We start from the raw sequence: 20906 nt of genomic DNA on the forward strand, positions 1-20906 counted from the left end.
GACATGGGCATCACATACACAGGCATCACAGACACCGGCATCACAGACAGAGACATCACAGACATGGGCAACACAGGCATGGGCATCATAGACATGGTCATCACAGACATGGGCATCACAGTCACGGTCATCAGAGTGACGGTCAACACAGACACGGGCATCAAAGACACATACATCACAGACATGGGCATCACAGGCATGGGCATCATAGACATGGGCATCACAGGCATGGGCATCACAGACACGTACATAGCAGACATGGGCAACATAGACATGGGTAGCACAGACATTGGCATCACAGACATGGGCATCACAGATATAAGTATCACAGCAATGGGCATCACAGACATGGGCATCACAGTCTTGTTCATCTCAGACATGGGCATCACAGTCATGGTCATCACAGACATGGGCATCACAGACATGGGCGTCTTAGTAGTGGGCATCACAATCATACGCATCACAGATTTGGGCATCACAGACATGGGCATCACAGACATGGGCGTCTTAGTAGTGGGCATCACAATCATACGCATCACAGATTTGGGCATCACAGACATGGGCATCACAGATGTGGGCATTACAGACCTGGGCATCACTGACATGGGCATCACAGTCTTGTTCATCACAGACATGGGCATCACAGTCATGGTCATCACAGACATGGGCATCACAGACATGGGCATCACAGACATGGGCGTCATAGTAGTGGGCCTCACAGACTAGGTCCTCACAGACACAGACATCACAGACACAGGCATCACAGCCATGGTTATCACATACATTGGCCTCACAGCCATGGGTATCACAGACACTGGTATCACAGACATGGGCATCATAAACACAGGCATCACAGACATGGGATTCACAGACATGGGCATCACAGATGACGACATCAGAGACACTGGCATCACAGACATGGACATAACAGACATTGGCATAACAAACATGGACATCACAGACAGGGGCATCACAGACATGGGCATCACAGACATGGGCATCACAGACATGAGCATCACAGGCATGGGCATCACAGACATGAGCATCACAGGCATGGGCATCACAGACATGGGCATCACAGACACAGGCATCACAGATATGGCCATCATAGACACGGACATCATTGACATGGGCATCACAGACATGGGCATCACAGAAAAGGACATCAGAGAGATGGTTATAACAGACATGGACATCAGAGATAAGGTGATCACAGAAACGGACATAACAGACATGGACATCATAGACATGGGCATCACAGAAATGGACAGCACAGACATCGGAATCACAGACTTGGCCATCACAGAAATGGGCACGACAGACCTGAGCATCACAATCATGGGCATAAAAGACATGGACATCACAGACACGAGCATCACATTGGCATCACAGACATGGGCATCACATGCACGGGAATCACAGACAGAGACATCACAGACATGAGCATCACAGGCATGGGCATCATAGAAACAGACATCACAGACATGGGCGTCACAGAAAAGGACATCAGAGAGATGGTTATAACAGACATGGACATCAGAGATAAGGTGATCACAGAAACGGACATAGCAGACATGGACATCATAGACATGGGCATCACAGATATGGGCATCACAGACATGAACATCACAGACATGGGCATCACAGACATGGGCATCACAGCCATGGTTATCACATACATTGGCCTCATAGCTATGGGGATCACAGACATGGACATCACAGGCATGGGCAACACAGACACGGGCATCACAGACATGGGCATTACAGACATGGGCTTCACAGACACGGGAATCACAGACACGGGCATCATAGACAGAGACATCATTGACATGGGCATCACAGTCGTGGGCATCACAGGCATGGGCATCACAGAAAAGGACATCAGAGACATGGTTATCACAGACATGGACATCAGAGACAAGGTGATCACAGAAATGGACATAACAGACATGGGCATCATAGAAATGGACAGCACAGACATCGGAATCACAGACTTGGCCATCACAGAAATGGGCACAACAGACGTGAGCATCACAATCATGGGCATAAAAGACATGGGCATCACATACACGGGAATCACAGACAGAGACATCACAGACATGGGCATCACAGGCATGGGCATCATAGAAACGGACATCACAGACATGGGTATCACAGATGTGGACATCAGATACAATGGCATCACAGACACGGACATAACAGACATGGCCATCACAGACACGGGCATGACAGATATGGGCATCACAGACATGGACAGCACAGGCATCAGCATCACAGACTTGGCCATCACAGAAATGGGCACGACAGATGTGGGCATCAAAATCATGGGCATAAAAGACATGGACATCACAGACACAGGCCTCACAGACTTTGGCATCACAGACACAGGCCTCACAGACATCGTGGGCATCACAGACATGGGCATCACAGGCATGTGCATCACAGACGTGGGCATCACAGTCATAGGCAGCACAGACACGAGCATCACAGAAACAGGCATCATAGACAAGGGCATTACAGAAATGGGCAACACAGACATGGGCATCACAGATATGGGCATTACAGACCTGGGCATTACAGTCATGGGCATCACAGACATGGTCATCAGAGACAGAGGCATCACAACCATGGGAATCAAAGACATTGGCATCACTGACACAGGCATCACAGCCATTGGCATCACAGCCATTGGCATCTCAGTCATGGGCAACACAGACCTGGGCATCAGAGTCATGGGCAACACAGACATGGTCATCACAGACCCGGGCGTCACAGACATCCGCATCACAGACATAGGCATCACAAGAATGGGCAGGGCTGACCTGGACATCATGTACATCGGCATCACACACATGGGCATTATAGACCTGGGCCTAATAGACAAAGGCATCACAGACATGAGCATCACAGACATGGGCGTCACAGACATGGGTGTCACAGCCCTGGGCATCACAGACATGGGCATCACAGACACTGGCATCACAGACATGGACATCACAGTCGTAGGCATCACAGACATGGGTTTTACAGACATGGGCATCATAGACATGGACATCACAGACATGGTTATCACAGACACAGGCAGTAGAGACATGAGCATCACAGTCATGGATATCACAGACATGGGCACCACAGCCATGTGCATCAGAGACATAGGCCTCACAGGCATGGTCATTACAATTTTGGGCATCACAGGCACGGGAATCACAGACATAGCATCATACTTATCACCTTCATGGGCAGTGGCATCAGAATCCTTCTTGTCACTTGCAATCAACTTGGATAAACGCCCCCCCCCATTTCTGTAATAGGGAGGGTATGATCTGTTGGTACGTATTGGTTGGTTTTTGGTGAGGAGCCTCATAGAAAACCAAAGCCTGGATCCCAATGCGTACAATTTTAAGTACATGAACAAGTAAATGAGAGAGCAGCTGGTGCAAGCTCTAGTCCTCTGCTTCAGGGCCCAATAGAGAATGTGAGGCATCACTGGAGAGAGGTGAGGCTGGGGCATGTCTGCTTAAAGAGCAATAACAGATACTGTTCTTAGGCACTGTGAAGAGAGCCAAGGTGCCATCTTCCCTGGAGCCATAGTCTCTGAAACCCTTCGTTCGGCTCCTGGTTTCCAGAGGCATTCAGGGAAATCTGAAGCCACCACGTGTACCCTTGATTTTTTTCTCATATTTTTGGGGATATAGGGCCAAAAGAATGCTAGTCATTCTCCTCCTGAAAGGAGGAAAGTGTTCACAAGACTCAGGAAACTCAGAAAGCTGCAATAGTCACAAGGCCCTCTGGGCATTACATGCTGGCTAGAGGGAGCAGGCTCTTCTGTGGAACTGCTTTCAAGTTGTGCAGACAGCCACAGTGGTGCATCGTTTGAAGGTTGTCACCTGTGCTGGGATGAGTTTCTCAGTGAGGTAGCTGCCTCTGAGTCACCCACACTCCTTTAGGTAACCCCGGTCCACTCCTTGGTGCACTGGCTGGACCTCGTTGGGGTCATTTTTGAGGTTCACAGTCCACACCCTTTCTGGAATGACAGATCATTTGTTCACATCGCCCCAGGAAATGTCATACACTTTGCCCTTCTCCCTCCCTGCCCCCACTTCTAGCCGTTCCTTCTACACATACAAACTAGGTATCCGGAATGTGTTGGGACCTGTCCGCCTTTGGCTGTGCTTGGAAGAGATCTTATTGAACTATAGAATGCTCATACACATCTGACTTTCTAGCCCAGCATCTCCCTACGTGGACACTGTTCCTCTGAGGAAGAGACATGATTTATAATCTTGCAGGGAATTATAGTTGGTAACAGGCAGAGCCAATTTGTGCTTCCCCAGTGGGGCAGGCGAAATCAATTAATGATGAATGTAAAATGGCCAGGCAGGCCTGATGGCAGAGTGCGTGGCCTAACATCTGGAGATGATGGGGAATTTTCTGAAGCTGAACTAATAGGAAGAGAGGAGGGAAAAGGATCAATCTCATGTACAATGGGCAGAGAACCCAGAGTAAACGGGAACCAGGCTCGGGCCTCCTTCCATCTGACTGACTCTGAAATAAAGAGCAAGTCACCTGACCATCCAACATAGGCATTTACTTATGCACTCTGGACAGGAAAGTCTACACAGAGGTGAATGAGCACTTTCCAAACAGGAGCCAAGGGGAGACAATGAGACCCACCTGCCCTAGGTATGTGCTCTGTAGGAGAAAGGGGGAGATGGGGAGGAGCCATCAAGTGCTCCCCTAATAGTACCAAGTGAGGGAGGGCCGAGTTGTAGTCAGGGATGCCAGGGGCTCCTGGAGGTCTCCATACAGTGGGCACCGTGCAAAGCAGTTGGTGCAGGTCTGTAAGGATCTTCATGTATCTGAGTTGTTGATCTCAGAGGAAGCCCAGGCTGCTGTGATCAGCAGCGAGGATGTGGGAAGCTGAAGGGTGATTTTCATGGCTTCCAATCAAATAATCAGCCACACCTGATATTGATCTTTTTAAAAATTTACTTATTGTATTATGTGTTTGAGTGTTTTGCCTGAATGTGTGTGTGCATCACATGCATGGAGCCTGAAGAGGGGGTTAGATATCCTAAGACTGGAGTTACAGATGTTGTGAACCACTGTGTTGGTGCTGTGAATTAAGCCCAAGTCCCTGGTGCTCTTCACTGTTGAGCCATCTTGCCAGCCCTGATAGTGATCTTGCCCAATCATTGCTGCTGTTTCTTTTGGAACGAGTGGCGTGTTCCTTTTTTTTTTTTTTCTTTTTAGCACAGAGTGTGAACCTTATCTGGAAACAACATCAAGGGTTAGAGGTCTGATGGAACTAGGAAGGACTCTCCTTTTCCCCAGACCAAGAAGTTAATTTGAACACCCCCATAACCACAGTTCTGAAACAGATGCCTTGGCCAACGTTGGTTTTCCTCAGTAGATCTGAGATTGTGTGGGATGGTTCACTGGGGAAGTGTGATCCCAGAAGCCATGGCAGAGGATTTAGTGGGGAGGCAGGGAAGAGTGTGTCTGTAAGCAGGGATCTGCTGCAGACCTTGGGGCTTGACTCTGCTGGAAAGCCTGGGAGACTTGCCTAGAACACCTTAGACTGTCCACAGAAAGTAAAATAAAACCAGATGTTCACCTGCTACCTGGGTGCCTCTCCAGATGAGGATTGCACCAGAGAAGCCAACTGTTTTAGCTTGCTTTCTGTTGCTGTGCAAACACTTCAAAAACAACAGCAACAACAACAACAACAACAACACACTTAGGAGAGGAAAGGATTAACACAGGTAAGAGTCCATCATGAAGGAAAACTGAGGCAGAACTCAGGCAGGAACCTGAAGACAGAAACTAAGCAGAGACCCTGGAAAAATACTTCTTACAGGCTTGCTCACAGACTCAGCTCACCTTTAGCCACCTTTCTTATACATCCCAGGACTACCTTCTTGGAATTGGTGCTACCCACAGTGGGCTAGGCCTTCCAACATCAATTAGAAATCAAGAAAATGCCCCCATATAGACACGCCCTTTGACCAACCTGAGAAAGGCAGTTCCTCAGTTGAAGTTCATCCTTCTCCAGTGTGTCAAGATGTCAGTGACAATTAGCTATGGCACCAACCCTATGCTGCATGTGAGTGTGGAGACCCTTATGAGGAGAGGAACCTTCAGGTAGGACGTGTGGTCAGGATGGAAGGATGTCCACTGTCCACTAAAGCTGAACCTGCCATTTGAGAGCTGGGGGATGTGAGCAGAGTTCTGATGGAGTCGGCTGCAGACTGTTGATTCTCTTTTTTTTTTTTTTCAGACTGTTGATTCTCATCTCCTTTCTGGTCATTATGGCTGTAACCTCTGTAGGGATATCGCTTCTCTGATGGCCTTGATGGATCAGTTAGTAGGTAGTTTGTCTTGCTCCACCAGGCAAATGCCTTGGGAGTTTGGTAAGATTAGGAGGACCATGCCTTCTCTCCTGATAGCTATTCCTCTTGGTAGGGTGGTGGTTACAGGATCACTGGATGCCTCAGGTACCATGTCACTTCTTCAGACCATGGGTAGAGTCCAGAACTCTGAGAAGCACTGGAGTCAAAGTATTCTGAGACCTGGAATGTCATAGGTCATTGTAGTCTGAGGCCTGGAATGTCATGGGTCATCATAGTCTGAGACCTGGAATGTCATAGGTCATTGTAGTCTGAGGCCTGGAATGTCATGGGTCATCATAGTCTGAGGCCTGGAATGTCATGGGTCATCCTGTGGGTGAAGGGTGGTACAGATCACTCAAACATGTGAGGGTGCTGACATGTATACTTTTTATTAGTTGGTTTGATGGCTAATCTTCTCATTCTTTTTTTATTGAAAAAATTCATACAATATATTTTGCCTTCCTTCAGTTCCTCTCAGGTCCTCCCCACCTTCCTCCCTACCCAACGTTTCTTTGGAACCATCTATAACATTTGGCTTTTACAATCTTTTTGCCTCTTCTTCCACACAGATCCCTGAATCTTGAGGGGAGGGGTTTGATGAAAAGATTCCATTTGGAACTTAGTGCTCCAAAGTCCCTCACTTAGTGTACATGGTCTCCTCTGCCTCTCTGTCTGTATGTCTGTATGTCTGTCTGTCTGTCTGTCTGTGTCTGTGTCTCTTCTCCCATTCCCTTTCTCCAACCCACTCTCTCTCAAAACAAACAATCTTAAAAAAAAAAGAAAACCAAGAAACAACAAAAATAATGTAAATAGAAACAAACAAGCAAAAATACAATAAGACAAAAAAATGCAGGAAAATGAAATAAAGACCCTGCTGAGCTCGTTTGTGTTGGCTCATACAACTGGCATGGGGCCAGCCCTCGAGCATGGTTGAACACTGGTGAGACTCCACTGGAGACAACTAATGTTCTCCCTTTCAGGGGTTACTAACTGCAGACAGCTTCTTGCTTAGGGGTGGGAGCCATGTTCCCATTCCTTCCTCTGGGCTGGGACTTGCCTGGCTTGACATGGCGGGGGCATGACCGTGGTATTTGTGAGCTCATATGTGTATCTGTCCTGTTATGTGAGGAAGACACCGTTCCCTTAGAATCACCCAATACTTCTGGGTTTTACAATCTGTTTGTCTCCTTTCCCACACAGATCCTTGCGCCTCGAGGGGAGGGATTTGATGAAAACATCACATTCAGACCCAAGCGCTCCAAAATCCCCGACTCACTGCACACTGCCCAATGTGAGCTGTCTATGCTAATTCTCATCTACTGGAAGAAGAAACTTTCCTGAGGAGGGCTGAGAAGGTTAAGATCCAGCATGATGTCTTGGGAGTCATTTTATTGCTATGTTCTTCTAGCAGAAGTATATTTTCTTCTACTAAGACCTATCTAGGCTCAGGTTCTTGGCCACTTCAGGAGTGTCAAGTACGGCTTCCATCTCATGGGATAGGCTTTTGCTGGACACCGGACGTGGGGAAATAAACATGGTGCGAAACATGACCCAGGCCCCGCCAGAGCTCTTGGGCTCTGGGCGGGCTGACTCCGTGAACTGCCGAGTGCTCACCATGCTGCCCGGGTGGGCATCTGGCTGTGGGAAGCCACAGAACCCCAGTCCTTGGGGGTGGAGAGGGAGCAGTCTAGGGTCCCTGGGTCTCACAGAAGCCAGGGATGACAGGTTCTAGCTCTTGGGGATCGCAGGACATCACTGGACACTGCAGAAGAGCTGAGAACAGGTGGGGGTCCTGGGGGCAGTTCAGTCTGCCCTGGGGCCGAAGGAAAAAGGGGCAGGGGGAAAAGGTGGTTCCTGTACAGGCAAAGTCTTTGGTCCTGCCTGGCAGCTGGAAAGGCCTTCTTGCAGGAGATTAGACATGGCTCTTTAGGGGAAGGCCTATTCCATCACTCCAGCATGGAGTCTAGATAAAAGGAGGCAGTCTATGGTTTTAGAGCTTTATTGTAGAAAACAGAGAGAGAAAAGGTAGAGAACTAGAGGCTGGCCATGGCCACATGGAGAGAGGGGAGAAGGGAGGGGGGAGAGGGAGCAAGAGGGCTAGAGAGAAAGCAAGAGAAGCAAGAGACAGGAGGGGCAAAGTAACCCCTTTTATAGTGGGCTGGGCTACCTTGCTGTTGCAGGGTAACTATGGGGAGGAGCATACATGGCTATTGCCAGGTAACTGTGGGGGCGAAGTCCAGACAGCCTACGTGACTGATGGCCACAGAATCATGGAGCTGGGTCCTCCTGTCAGGAGCCTAAGTCTGGGAACATAGCAAACAGGCCTTCCATCCCTTGCAGATCAATCTGTTGGGTTTCCGAGGTTTGAGCCTAGCTTGGCCAGAAAACAGGCTGCCTTTCATGGTGCTACAGGCCTTAAATCCAATCAAAAAAATTTGTGCCACCATTGCATTAATGTAGCAGGCCTGTCCTGTATCCTCGCAGTGCTTGTGGCTGGGTGATACTGGTGGCTACCCGTCTCCTCTGGTGGCACACAGACGACTCTCCAGCACCACACACATACTCTGTAGGTATGAAGCTTCAAGTGAGCCACCAGCCTGACCTCGCCACGTTCAAGTGCCGTCATCAGTAACAGGGCCTTACCATCAGGGTGCAGAGTAATATATGTATACAGCCTTGAAAATAGCCTGTGATGTTTGGGAGTTTTCATGGGACGCCTTTGGCCAATTAATGTCCGTTATCTGGGATCTAAAAGCCACTGACTTGTGTATGTCACCTAGTATTAGCCGTGTAGAGTAGAGTGAATTAGGTCTTGTTGTGCTTCATGGCTGTAAGCAGCACACATAATGGACGCTGAAATGTTTTTCAACAGTGAATGTGAAGGGCACTGGAAAGTTCTGGAGCTGTTATACACCGTGCCCCAAGTTTAATGTATGATCTAGCTATTGACATGAGTAATGCTATGGAACGAATTCCCTCCTTTCTGTGGTTCATGACAAGAAAGGTTTAGGCCATGACAACAGGTCGTGGAGTCAGCTGTGACTAGGCTTGCCTGGGAAGCACTGTGCTAGTCTCCAGACCGCCTTGATTGTGCTCTTTGTATGTTCCAGGACATGGGCTTAAAAGGACAGCAGCTGTCAAGTACATCTCAAGATGTCGCAGGAGTGAAGGAAGCAAGCTTAGCTGTGCCCAGCCTCTGCTTGTGTCTCCAGGCAGAGCATAGAACTACACCCACATTAAAAGTGCAGGAGAACGCCTTGCCCCATGCGTCTATGGCAAAACTGGATGTAAATTCTACTAAAGGTGGAGAATTGACACCAGTTATTCAGTGTCCCAGTGTCTCCATCTGATTTCTAGGATTCTCCTTTAAAATTTTCTATACAATTATTGTTACAGTGTATGTGTGCATGCACATGGGGTGTGTATTGTGTAGTGTGTGTATTCACATTACATGTATGTGTGTGTGGGGGGGAGATATGCATGTCACTATGCATGTCACAGGGTGCTTGTGGCGATCAAAGGACAACTTTGGGAGTCTACTCAATTCCTTCCAACAGGCCCAGTGGATCAAAAGCAGGCCATCGGGGTTGGTGACAAATGCCTTTAACTTGCTGGGCAATACCTTTTGTAAGATATGAGAAAGCATCTTCCCACCCCACCCTCCTCCAGAATTCAGTCTAGGATTGGACCAGAGTCACTGGCCAAGTTGCTCTTCAGAAACCATTTGATCTTCCCATTTGAACCCAGACACTCCTTGTTGCTCCTGTTCTACTGAGTCCATATGGAGAGCGGGAGAATCCTTTCAAAGCTCATCCATCCTTTCCTCCCGTTTGAAGAGACCCTTTGGGGGAAGGTACCCTGTGGTCCAGTGTGGGTCTACACCAGAGCCCTAGCATCTGCTGAGAGAGTGCTCACTGAGGAAGCTCCCTGAATGTTGATGCCAGTGGACCATCGTCCTGGCTTCCCTGGATGGTGTGTTCTTCACTTCCTACTTCCTTTCCAGACTGGGTGACCCTTACATACCCTGTGTGGGGCCATGCCACACATCTCAGTTAACAAAGCCTTTGGATCCCTGAGATAACATCTCTGTGGGAGAGTGGAAGTCAGTGGCCTTGGGAAGATGCAGAATATGGACCCCCTCCCCCATGTCAAGCCACTCCAGGATAACTGATCCCAATCACAAGGGGCTCTGGCCAGGCCCCTGTTATGTGTGTATTTGTGGGACTGTATTCATTTGCTGTGGACTGGTGAAGAGCCTGTTGTGTGGCCTTACCTGGTACTACATACTTTACCAGGGGTTGGGCTAAGGTGGGCAGGAATGGCCCCCACCCCATAGGACTAAATCACTGAGCGTCAGGTATGCAGAAAGAGTCTGAGAAGCAGGTTTGGATTCCTGATCTGCCACACATAAACAGAGGGACTATTGATTAAGAACTGACTCTGTGCTCAGGTCACAGAGAGGAGCTAGATAACAGGCTCTGGCTGTCTTAGCACTTTCCATCTTAAAGTCTTTGGGCAGACCAGGAAACCAGCTGTGGAGGGAAGGGCTGGGCTGCTCCATCCTTCTGGTTCCTAATGATATAAGCCAGGCTGTGGCTCAGAGGAGTGCTACAGGCCTTCCTAGCTTCAAATGCCCCAAATGGATGAAGAACAACAACACCGCCCAACAAGTCCATGTTTGTGCCATCTCCTTGTCCACTTTCCAGGGTCACAAGTTCATGTATTATTGATCAGGCACACCAGGAGCATTTGGAAGATATTTTTATTCAGCTGTAATTATTTCTGGGCACCTATTTCTGCACCCCCACTGCCCCCCAACTGTAGTTGGGTTGGGACCCCAACACAGGTATCTGCTGACTGTGCTCCCCTCTCTTTTGTGTCCACTTAGCCCAAGACACTGGGCCAGGTTGCCGGATGCCAGGAGGGTCACTGAGGCAAGATCATTGGGCAACTATGTTCCCCTGTGGGACAGGGAGTTTAGGCCTTAGTTTTGTAGACCCCCATGCAACTTGGTGGGGTGATGGCTCAGGGAACTGCGAGCTGTAGAGCTCTGAGTAGCTTCCCACTGTTTTCTGGTACTGTGAGGTCCTCAGACTGCAGAGTACATAGCTCCCTGAAGACTGGGCAAGTGGGTGATGGTTTGGGCTGGTACGGTGGCACTTAAGGTGCCCTACATTCTTATCTAGGACTTTGAAGGCCTACCTGGCTTGCCACGGCCATTCCTGGGCTTGTAAGCCAGGGGTAGCCTTGGGTAATGGTTGGCAAGTAGTTATCAATAAATAATGGGCTATCATCCTCCTGCATTGCGCCTGGAATGCCCCCACCTGTGTATCATGATGGTGCACTGCACCATCTCCAGGGTTCTCCAAAACCTGTCAGTGAGCCCTGGCTGGCCTCCAGCTTCTTGGTAGTGCCCACCCTGTCAGCAACTCTGTCAGGACTTCCTGTCAGCCCTGCATGCCCTCCCAGACACTGTCCTCTAAGAAGTAGTCACACACTTTGAAATTAGTCTTTAAGAAGGATCAGTCTTGAGTTCCACCCTAGACACACAGATTTAAGCCTGTGTTAGAGCACTCATGACCATGAATGTGCAGGCAAGGTATGGGTTCATAGTTCAGCTGCCTAAAGTTTGGATCGCATGCCAGGGGCACGAGGGCGCTGCTCAGATCTTCTGGGTAAAGAGCTCCTCCTCTGGCCTCAGATTTGCCAGCTGCTCCCTGGGGAGTCTTTCCATCGAATGTGAGGTCACGAGGAAGGGAGGGGCAGGTTCTTCATCTTCTCATTAGCCAATCTGTCTGCAGGGCAGGGTTGGACTCCTATCAGAAAGTCAGTTGCTTCCCAGGCCTGAAAGGAGACAGGGTGCTGGTTAGCTTGGGGATGAGGCTTTTCTCGGGGCTGATCCACACTCAGGGGTGGGGCGGGCTGGCCACACTCTTTATCTCTGAACCCTGCTTCCCAGGCTGTGCAGCAAATGCTTTCTTTGTTAAGGTATCATTCCTGAGCAGACCCACACTCATTCCAAACCCATGGACCCATGGGTGCCTCTATATCACACACACACACACACACACACACACACACACACACACACACACACTTTAAAATTAGTCTTTAAGAAGAATCAGTCTTGAGTTCCACCTCAGACACACAGCTTTAAGTCTGTGTTTGAGCCCATGACCAAGAATGTGCAGGCAAGGTTCCTAGTTCAGCTGCCTAAAGTTTTGCTAAGTGCACGAGAGTGCTGCTCAGATCTTCTGGGTGAAGTGATGACCACATTTTGAACAGTTTCAGTGGGCAGGAGGCTGAGGGGTGAGGGGCTGAGAGCAGTGAAATCACCTGGTAAAGTCAGTGGAGCCCATCAGTGAGCGAGGACAGTGGGCTCCATCCCTACAGTGCTATGGAGGCAGAATGGGTGATTACAACATCCTGCTGAATGTGGCTCTTGCCTGCAGACCTGCAGGGCTGGCACTGTGCTCGAGGCCCCACTGTGGAATTCAGAAGAGATGGCTTTTTTTTTTTAAATTCTTTCAAAATATTCATTTATATATGTAGCATGCGTGCACACTTGTGTGTGTGTATGTGTGTGCTCGAGCACATGGCGCAGCCTGTGTTTAGAGGACAAGGACAATTTGTGGAAACTGTTTTTTGGGTGCCGTTTCATTGCATACTGTGTTTCTGTTAGGCAGCAGAGCTGCAGCAGCACAGGTGTGAGGGCATACCAGAAGTGGAGGGCATCACCAACAACCTACCATAAAATGAGGCCATGTCTCACTACCAGGCCGCCTTCCCTGCTTCCAACTACGGCATGCAGTACATTATGAGAGACTCTCTCTGAAGAGGCTCACTGCAGGGTGAGGGCGGATACTATCTCTGACACACAGAGATCATAGCATGACCTGCCCAAGGCTACAAAAGGTGGAGGTGGCTTGACTTGAGGTCTCCTGCTTCCTAATCCCCCATCTCTTTTTCTCCCCACCTCCTGGAAGGGCTCCAGAGCTCAAACTGGAGTTTGAGGTATGTTGGTATGGCTTTTTCCTGGCACCTCCTGGAGAGGGAGAACTAGTGGTTACGGAGTCACATCAAGGGACTTTTCTAGATGGAAAAAAAAACCATCCAAAATTCATGAATTAAGTGAGATTGTAAAAGGGGTCTGCAGAAACGGGCCAGCCTTATTTCCTCAGATGTCAGACCCATGCATGGCAGTGGAAGGGCAGATCTGACTCCATGGGTGATGAATGCCCCTTGGGGGGCATATACCTATCTGCAAGTGCCCCTAGCAGGGATTTAAACAGTTTGCTGGCATTTCCCTGGGTCCTAAATCAAGCCAACTCATCCTGGCCCTCAGTGCTTCCTCGGAACAGGGAGCCTTATGTCAAACTGCCCTTGCAGGGATCCCCAGTAATGAGTGCTCGAAGAAGCCACAACAGGATGGATACTGAATTAAGAACAGAGAGTCCCAGGTAGGGCAGGGTGTTTGCTTTGGCTGCAGTGGTGCAGGCCTGGCTGCTGTTTGCCGGGCCTGATAAGTGGGCTTCATGCAAGTGCTACAGAGTGGGCCCCCCGGGCCATCTGCTGTGTCTGGACAGGTTAAGTCTGCTGGCTGTGTGGGACATGGCCCCTTTTAACCCCTTCTCCATGGCTTCCCCGGAGTCTGCATGGTCAGTAAGAAACCAGAGGGCGGGGCGGTTCCTTTGAGAATAAGAACCAGATTGTGGCACTGCTGTGTGTTTTGGTGAATTGCTTCCAGGCTGCTGTTTGGAGAACAACACTTCTGGCTGCAGGACACAGGAGGCTGCCATTCTGGCTTCCAATTCATCCTGGTCCTTTTCCCCAGAGACCATGAGGCACAGCAGAGAGGGCCACTCTTTCTCCTTATGGCTTTTGAGACAGTGTGGCTTGGCGGAGAGAGCAGCGGAACATACATGTGGGCTTTCTTGGATCTGCTTCTCGTTAAATGGACCACCTTGGGCAACTTCTCCAACCGTAGTAAGCCTCAGATTCCTCATTGGTCAGAACAGGGGTCAGGATCTTGTCTCCGTCTTATAGTGTACCGGGAGCATAAAATTCAGTAAAACAAATGAAAATCCTTGTTGACTAGCCGAGAGAGAGAGAGAAAGAGAGAGAGAGAGAGAGAGAGAGAGAGAGAGAGAGAGAGAGAGAGAGCGAGCATGTATGCATGTGTAAGTGCGTTGTATGCCTGTGCACACATATGTGCCTGTGGAGGTCAGAGCAGAGTTCAGTCTCGGGTATTCTTATTTAGAAGGCGCGCATCTATTTTTACATTATTTAATGAACTTAAGAGTGTGTGCTATGGAGCTCACCCCTGTGGAGCTCAGAGGGCAACTTGAGAGCTTGGTTATCTCCTTCCATTAAGGGGTACTGGGGACCAAAGCCATCAGACATGGCAATAAGCACTTTTACCTTCCAAGTCACATAGCTGACTCTACCTTTCTGCGACAGGGTTTTTCACTGGGACTGGACACTAACCCATTAGCCTAGACTGGATGGCCAGAGAGCCCAGGAGTCACCTGCCTCTGTTGTCCTAGTACTAGGACTGTCAGTGTGTGTCCCTGCCCAGCTTTTAACATTGGTTCTGGGGATGAAACTTGGGTTCTTATATCTGTGTAGCCAACATTACTGACAGGGCCGTTTCCCCAGCCCTGATACACATCCTAAGTAAAGTACTCACACCGGGCACTGGTAGATGGCATAGGCCTTTAACTCCAACACTAGGCAAATCTCTTGAGTTCAAGGCCAGCCTGGCCTACAAAGCAAGTTCTAGCCAAGGTTATACAGAAAAAACAAAACAAACAAACAAACAAAATAAAAAAAAACCCTGTCTCAAAAAACAAACCAAAACAAAAAAGTGCCCAGGCTTTGCTCTGTGGCTCCCTTCTGTCAGGGACAGGGACAGTGTCAGCAGGACACCATTCTTATACCAACTTTGGGCTTGCATCTCTTCTGAGAGCATTGGGCAGCAAATGCCTCTACACTGATTCCTTATAGGCTCTGGGGGGAGGAATGATGGATGTCTTGTGCAGTTCCTTATGGGGAGGCCAGTAGGGCCCTTCCTCCCTTCTCTTATGTCCCCACACTATCTCTCCTCAATTCCTTGGGGAGGTTTCTGGTCCCCAGGCGATGGCCAATCTTGATCATCAATAAAGACTGAAAAGTGCCTGAGATGTCAGTCAATCACATTTCTGGGTGGGTGACATCTGCAGAGAGAATTAACAAAGCAGGGAGGAGCCACTCTGAATGTGCGGGCTCCATCCAGTAGGCTAGGGGTCCAGACAGGATAACAAGGGGGGAAGGAGAGAGCCTTTCCATCCTTCCGTGTGCTTCCTGGCTCCATCCTGTGAATTGTTCTTCTCTGTCCTTCCTGCCCCCATGGACTGATGCTCTGACACCATGATCCCAAATGGAACTACACTCCCTTAGAGTTGTCATCAATGGAGAGGTGACAGACACACATCATACCATACGCTTCCTCTTCCTGCTGCAACATTCCTGTCCTTACACAAAGTCATATTCACAGCCCCCACTTAACAACAGCCACCACCTGGCCTCCTGATTTTCTTCAGCTCCATCCCTGGCCTCCCCTCCTCTACATAGCTGCCCTCCTTACACACACCTGACCTTACATAAAATGGCACAGACCACCACTACCGTGTGGTGGGGCCCATGTTGCTGTTCCTGGTGCTCAAGTGGTGGCCATCCCAGTGACAATCTAGTTGTGTGCTGTGATGATAACAGTCCTCCTTCAGCTCCAGTGTCCTGTCAAGGTCAAACTGATTCTGTCTAAGCCACAAGTGGATAGCAGAGAATCTGGGCATGATGTCCACCTGGGCAAGGTGTCAGCCACATGGCCCAAGCTGCCTGTGCTGAGTCTGTGCACAAGGCTTGGTTGTCTGTGTGGTGAGGCTGAGAGGTGGAACGTTGAGGGGGTAGGGTCTATTGGGAGGTCCTTGGGTCAATGCTGAAGCCTGAGCCCTGAATGACTCTTGGCTCCTGTCTTGCCATGTGACCCTCCCTCTTACTCCTGCTGCTGGGAGGATCTAAGCAGAGCAGGGCTCCTGCAACCGTTGTGTGTGCCCTTAAACTCCTAGAACTGGGTTAGAGGGACCACTTTTCTCTACTGAGTTGCCCAGCCTTAGACATTTTAGTATAGCAATGGAAAATGGACAGATATTAAGGAGGGCAGCTTCTGACAAGCCAAGACAACGTTAGGCCATTGGAATATTGGGGTGAGGCCAAGATTAAAGGCAAACACAGGCTAGGAGGGCCTGGCTTTGTTCCTGTGGGTGTCTGGCTTACTGAGGCTTTGTCCACAGTAGAGAAAAGATGGTTAGCCGACAAGAGAACAGACCAGTGAGGATGGCCAGGAGGGGACTTCTCTTCCTGCTGTGGGACAGGTATTTCCTCCAATTCAGATACAGTGTCCCCAACCCCAGGCCTTCAAGTGATATTTACATCCATAGCTCCAAGAGCCAGGGTTTCAAGGAATTACCAAACCTCCCTCAGCTCCTTCCTGTTAGGAGAAGGCTGGCAGGAGACAGAGATGCCTTCAGGGGACAGAGAGCAAAGCCAAGGTCAGGAGCAGGGAGAGGGAGTCTGGCCAGGTGCAGCAGGGGCATCCAAGCCACTCACCCACACACCTGACCCCTGGGAACGAGGTGTGACAGGCCAGGCCTGTGGCTGCAGGAGCTAGTGAGATTTCCTTTGCAGCTTCCTGCTTGCTTTAGTCTCAAGTCTGGGATAGAAGAGTGGGGACAGATGGACCCTGGAGGGGTCCCCAGGGACTGTATACTTACATTTCTTCTGTAGAATGCTCTGTCTGGCCTTGATGAATGCTAGGATGTCGGAGTCTGTCTGGCTGTCTCCAGTGAGAGGGATGGATGATAGGGGCCTTTCCAAGATTGAGGACAAACACACAGCACAATGTTATAAGTCACTGCACCCCAACAGCACCTTATACCCGGGTGTAGTGAGTGAGTGTGCATGTGTGCGTGCATGTGTGTGTGTGTGTGTGTGTGTGTGTGTGTGGTCAGAGAATGACTTGTGGCAGATGGTTCTCTCCTACAGAGGGTTTTCAGGTTGAAACTCAGGCCATCAGACTGGCTGGTGTAGGCTTTTACCCACTGAGCCTGCTCTTCTCTTTTGGGGCACCTGGTTTTCATTTGACCCTCCAGCTTTCCACTTCCTTTGTGAAAACCTCATGGTGTACTCCCTTCTTATCACTCCTGGAATAGATTTCAAACCCTGCCCCATGACTTCCTGGGTCCTAAGAGCCCTGACCCTGGTTCACTCCTGGACTTTATTTTTCTACTTCAATAAACGGATGGGTCCAGTCTTGGGGCCTTTGCTCCAGCTGCTCCCAGTCCCAGAGGCTGCCCCGGATGCTTTTACACAGCTGACTGATGCTTGCTCCATCCCATCATCTCCAGCCTCTGTATTCTCTCATCCCAGACGTACTCAAACCAATCACACTCTACCTACTTTTCCTTTGGCACCCAGCACAGATTTGACATCTTGATGATGTCTCCCCTGTACCCATGCAGGGCTGACAAGGTGTAGCTAGTTGCCCCCAAGGCAAAGGCTGCTATTCTCTCTCTTTCAGATCATAACCATATTTAGCTAAAGTGCGACTGCTAAAAACTACATTTCCCAGAATCCTTTGTAGCCATGTGGCCAAATTTGTAAGCAGAAGAGTTGTGTGAGATGCAAAAATTCTGAAAAGGTGAGGGTACTGACTCCTGCTCTTTCTTCACTTGGCTTAGAGAACCCCCTGGCTTTGCCAATCTCATGCCTAGGAAGGACTCCACAAAGTGAGTGCGTTCTTGAACAATCAGGTGACCAGCTTGTTCTTGGTCACTGTGATTTTTGGTGGGCACCCTATCTGTCGAATTCTGCTCAGGAGCTGCATGGCGGGGGGTGGGGGTGGGGTGGGGTGGGGTGGGGTGGGGTGGGGGTAGAGGGTGGGTGTTCAGGAACAGCAATGGGAGATGGTGAGGTCCACCAGTAGAGGGTGCACTCAGCCTGAGGTAGCTCTGAGAGAAGAGCTCAGATAGGTGACTAGGGTTCTAGACTCATGGTTCAAACAGCCCTTGCTGGCAAGAGGCCGTTTAAACTCTGTTAGCCTAATCAGGGCTCCAGCTTCCTAAGGAAGCTACCCAGCTCTCTGTAGTAGTGGGCAGAGGGCTCTTCAGATCTTCTCTAACTGGCTTTCAGAGGGGATGGGGAATGGGACAAATTTCTACAATATAGGCCTGCCTGGTTTTGTACTTACAGAGTTCCACTTGCCTGGTTTTGAACTTATAGAATTCTACCTGCCTCTGCCTGCCTCTGTCTCCCAAGTGCTACGATTAAAGGTGTGTACCACCACACCTGCTCATCTTATACATTCACAGGAGATGGGAGCTACTCTGACCGGGCCTTGTAGGTTTGGGGGAGAAATCCTCCTGTTTTGAGAGTTTGGATGCAAGAGAAGAATGTGGGTGTGGGTGTGTGTGGGGGAAAGCTTCCCAGCTACCAGGGCAGAGGTCAGCTCCAGGTTCTGCCTATAGCAATGGGTGGACAAGGGCCCCTCTGGTTGGAGAAGTAGACCTTAGGGCCCAGTCTGCCCACTACAGGGCTGTCACAGTACTAGAGGAGAGGGTACATACATACCTATCTTGCACCAGGACCCTGGAGCCACTGGGCTCTTGGCTTTGCTGATTGGAGCAGGGGGAGGGAAGGATTCTTCTGGCATTCCTATCACTGAAAAAAAAAAAACAGTCACAGGAAGTTTGAAGAGAAACACAGGGCTAATATCGGCTTTGGTGAATTGAGTGTGTTCTCTCCAAATCCCTATGTGAAAACCCTAATTCCAAGGGTGATGACATTTAGAGGTACGACCTGGTAGACAGATGACCAGATAATGACTAGATAGATGAGAGCTCGTGGGTGGAGCTCTCAGGATGGGCTAGTGTCCTCCTGGGAAGGCAGACTAGGTCAGTGGGTCAGGACACAGCAAGAAGGACGTGTCTATACACCCAGAAGGGAGCCCACAGTCTATACACCCAGAAGGGAGCCCACAGGAAGAGCTACATCCCTGTACCCTGAACTCTGTCCCTAAAGTGATGGAGACAGAGTCTTTGGGATGAGATGGGGCCACGAGGCTGTAGACCCTCAAGACCAGGGTTGATAGTTTTACAAAAGAAACAGGAGTGCTTTCTGACCCTGCCACTGTGGGAGAGGGCAGGGCCCTTACCAGACCTCCAGCCTGCCAGCTTCATTTTCAACTTCCAAGTCTTGAGAACTGTGACCAAACAAATGTAGAAAAGCAAATGAATGTGGGACGTTGCACAGTGATGGAAAGCTTATCAGGTACACACAAGATCCTGGTATGTTCCCCGGTACCTGAAAAACCAACCACCTACTGGCCAGTGAGCCACCCAGACGCTGACAGCAACTTGAGAAGACCTGGGTGATTTTCATTGTCAGAGCAAAGCGTTGCCGTCTTGAAGAAGGTGGACAAGCAGGTGGTGATTGTGAAGATCACAGCTGTCCTTTATGGATGGTGTCAACAACCGGGCTCTCCACCTGTGCGGCTCTGCAGAGGCCACGCCCCTTGGCCCCGCAGTGCAGGGGCAGAGACCCAGACTCAGAAGTCTAAGGCATTCAGTTAGACCTTCCCGGGCATCGGCTCAGGAAAGAATTTCAGGACTAGTCAGTTTATGAGGCAGAGATGTGGGTTCATAGATGCATTAAAGAAAGGCACGTGACTGGAGAATAAGTGTGTATCCAGGAACAGAGGTGTGGGCTGCGCAGGGAGGAGCCTCAGAACGTGAGCGGTGTCACATGTGGGTACCCTGTCCTCAAGAGAGGAGCACAGCCTTAGCTGTCTTAGCAATAGCCATTTAAACCTTTCTGCGGCTCTGCAGTTATATCTCAAAAGATTGCTTGGAAATCACCCCAGCCTTTCCCTTCCTTTCTCCTCTGAGAAATGGGGATTATGGGATGGCCCCAGAGATTCCTTGGGTGAAGTGATAGTCAGATAAGGTGATAGCAGAGCCACTAGGGCTGCACAAGGGGTTTAGGACATGTCCTTTCCCTGTTTCTTGAGTCCTAGGCATCAGGAGACTTATCTGGGAGGAGAGAGGCTGTAAGTGGTGGCTAACTGTTCTGGAGTCCTTGCCTTTCTGCTGGTAAGCCACATCCAACAGATTCTGGGGTGAGGACTTCTTTCCTCTGTTGTGTCCCTAAATTTTTTTCCAGGTTTCTATCTTGTTTCAATTTAGTCCCTGCTGTGACCTGGACAGGAAGTGTCCATCCCCCTCCAGAGATGTTCATGGCTGCCAGTTTTGGGGAAGAGACTGGATCCTGAGGGATCTGCCCTGATTCTCTGATGGATTACCCATTTGATGGCATTATTAATCGACAGATGGTAGAGATCAGGAGGTGGGTCCAGGTTGGTGGAAGTAGGTTACCAGCAGAGGCGGGAAGGGCATGGCTTTGGCTTCTAGTGTCTGTCTG

The 20906-nt window shown here is 49.7% G+C and overlaps 1 protein-coding gene across 2 annotated transcripts in view; it reads right to left on the reverse strand.

The window, feature by feature from the left end:
* Positions 1-11180: 11180 nt before the first annotated feature.
* Positions 11181-20906, reverse strand: part of Kif6 (kinesin family member 6) — a 291775-nt gene continuing 282049 nt past the window's right edge. For both annotated transcript variants that reach the window (XM_085832936.1, XM_021149143.3), the window contains 4 exons: positions 19642-19689; positions 19059-19148; positions 17204-17298; positions 11181-12236 (listed from right to left, as the gene is read on the reverse strand). In XM_085832936.1, the coding sequence (XP_085689062.1) occupies positions 12220-12236; positions 17204-17298; positions 19059-19148; positions 19642-19689 (250 nt within the window). In that variant the 3' untranslated portion in view covers positions 11181-12219. The remainder of the gene's footprint in view (positions 12237-17203; positions 17299-19058; positions 19149-19641; positions 19690-20906) is intronic.

The sequence above is a fragment of the Mus caroli genome, unplaced genomic scaffold (assembly GCF_978045245.1).
Source record: "Mus caroli unplaced genomic scaffold, Mus_caroli_1 scaffold_18, whole genome shotgun sequence".
NCBI classification, from domain to species: Eukaryota; Metazoa; Chordata; class Mammalia; order Rodentia; family Muridae; genus Mus; species Mus caroli.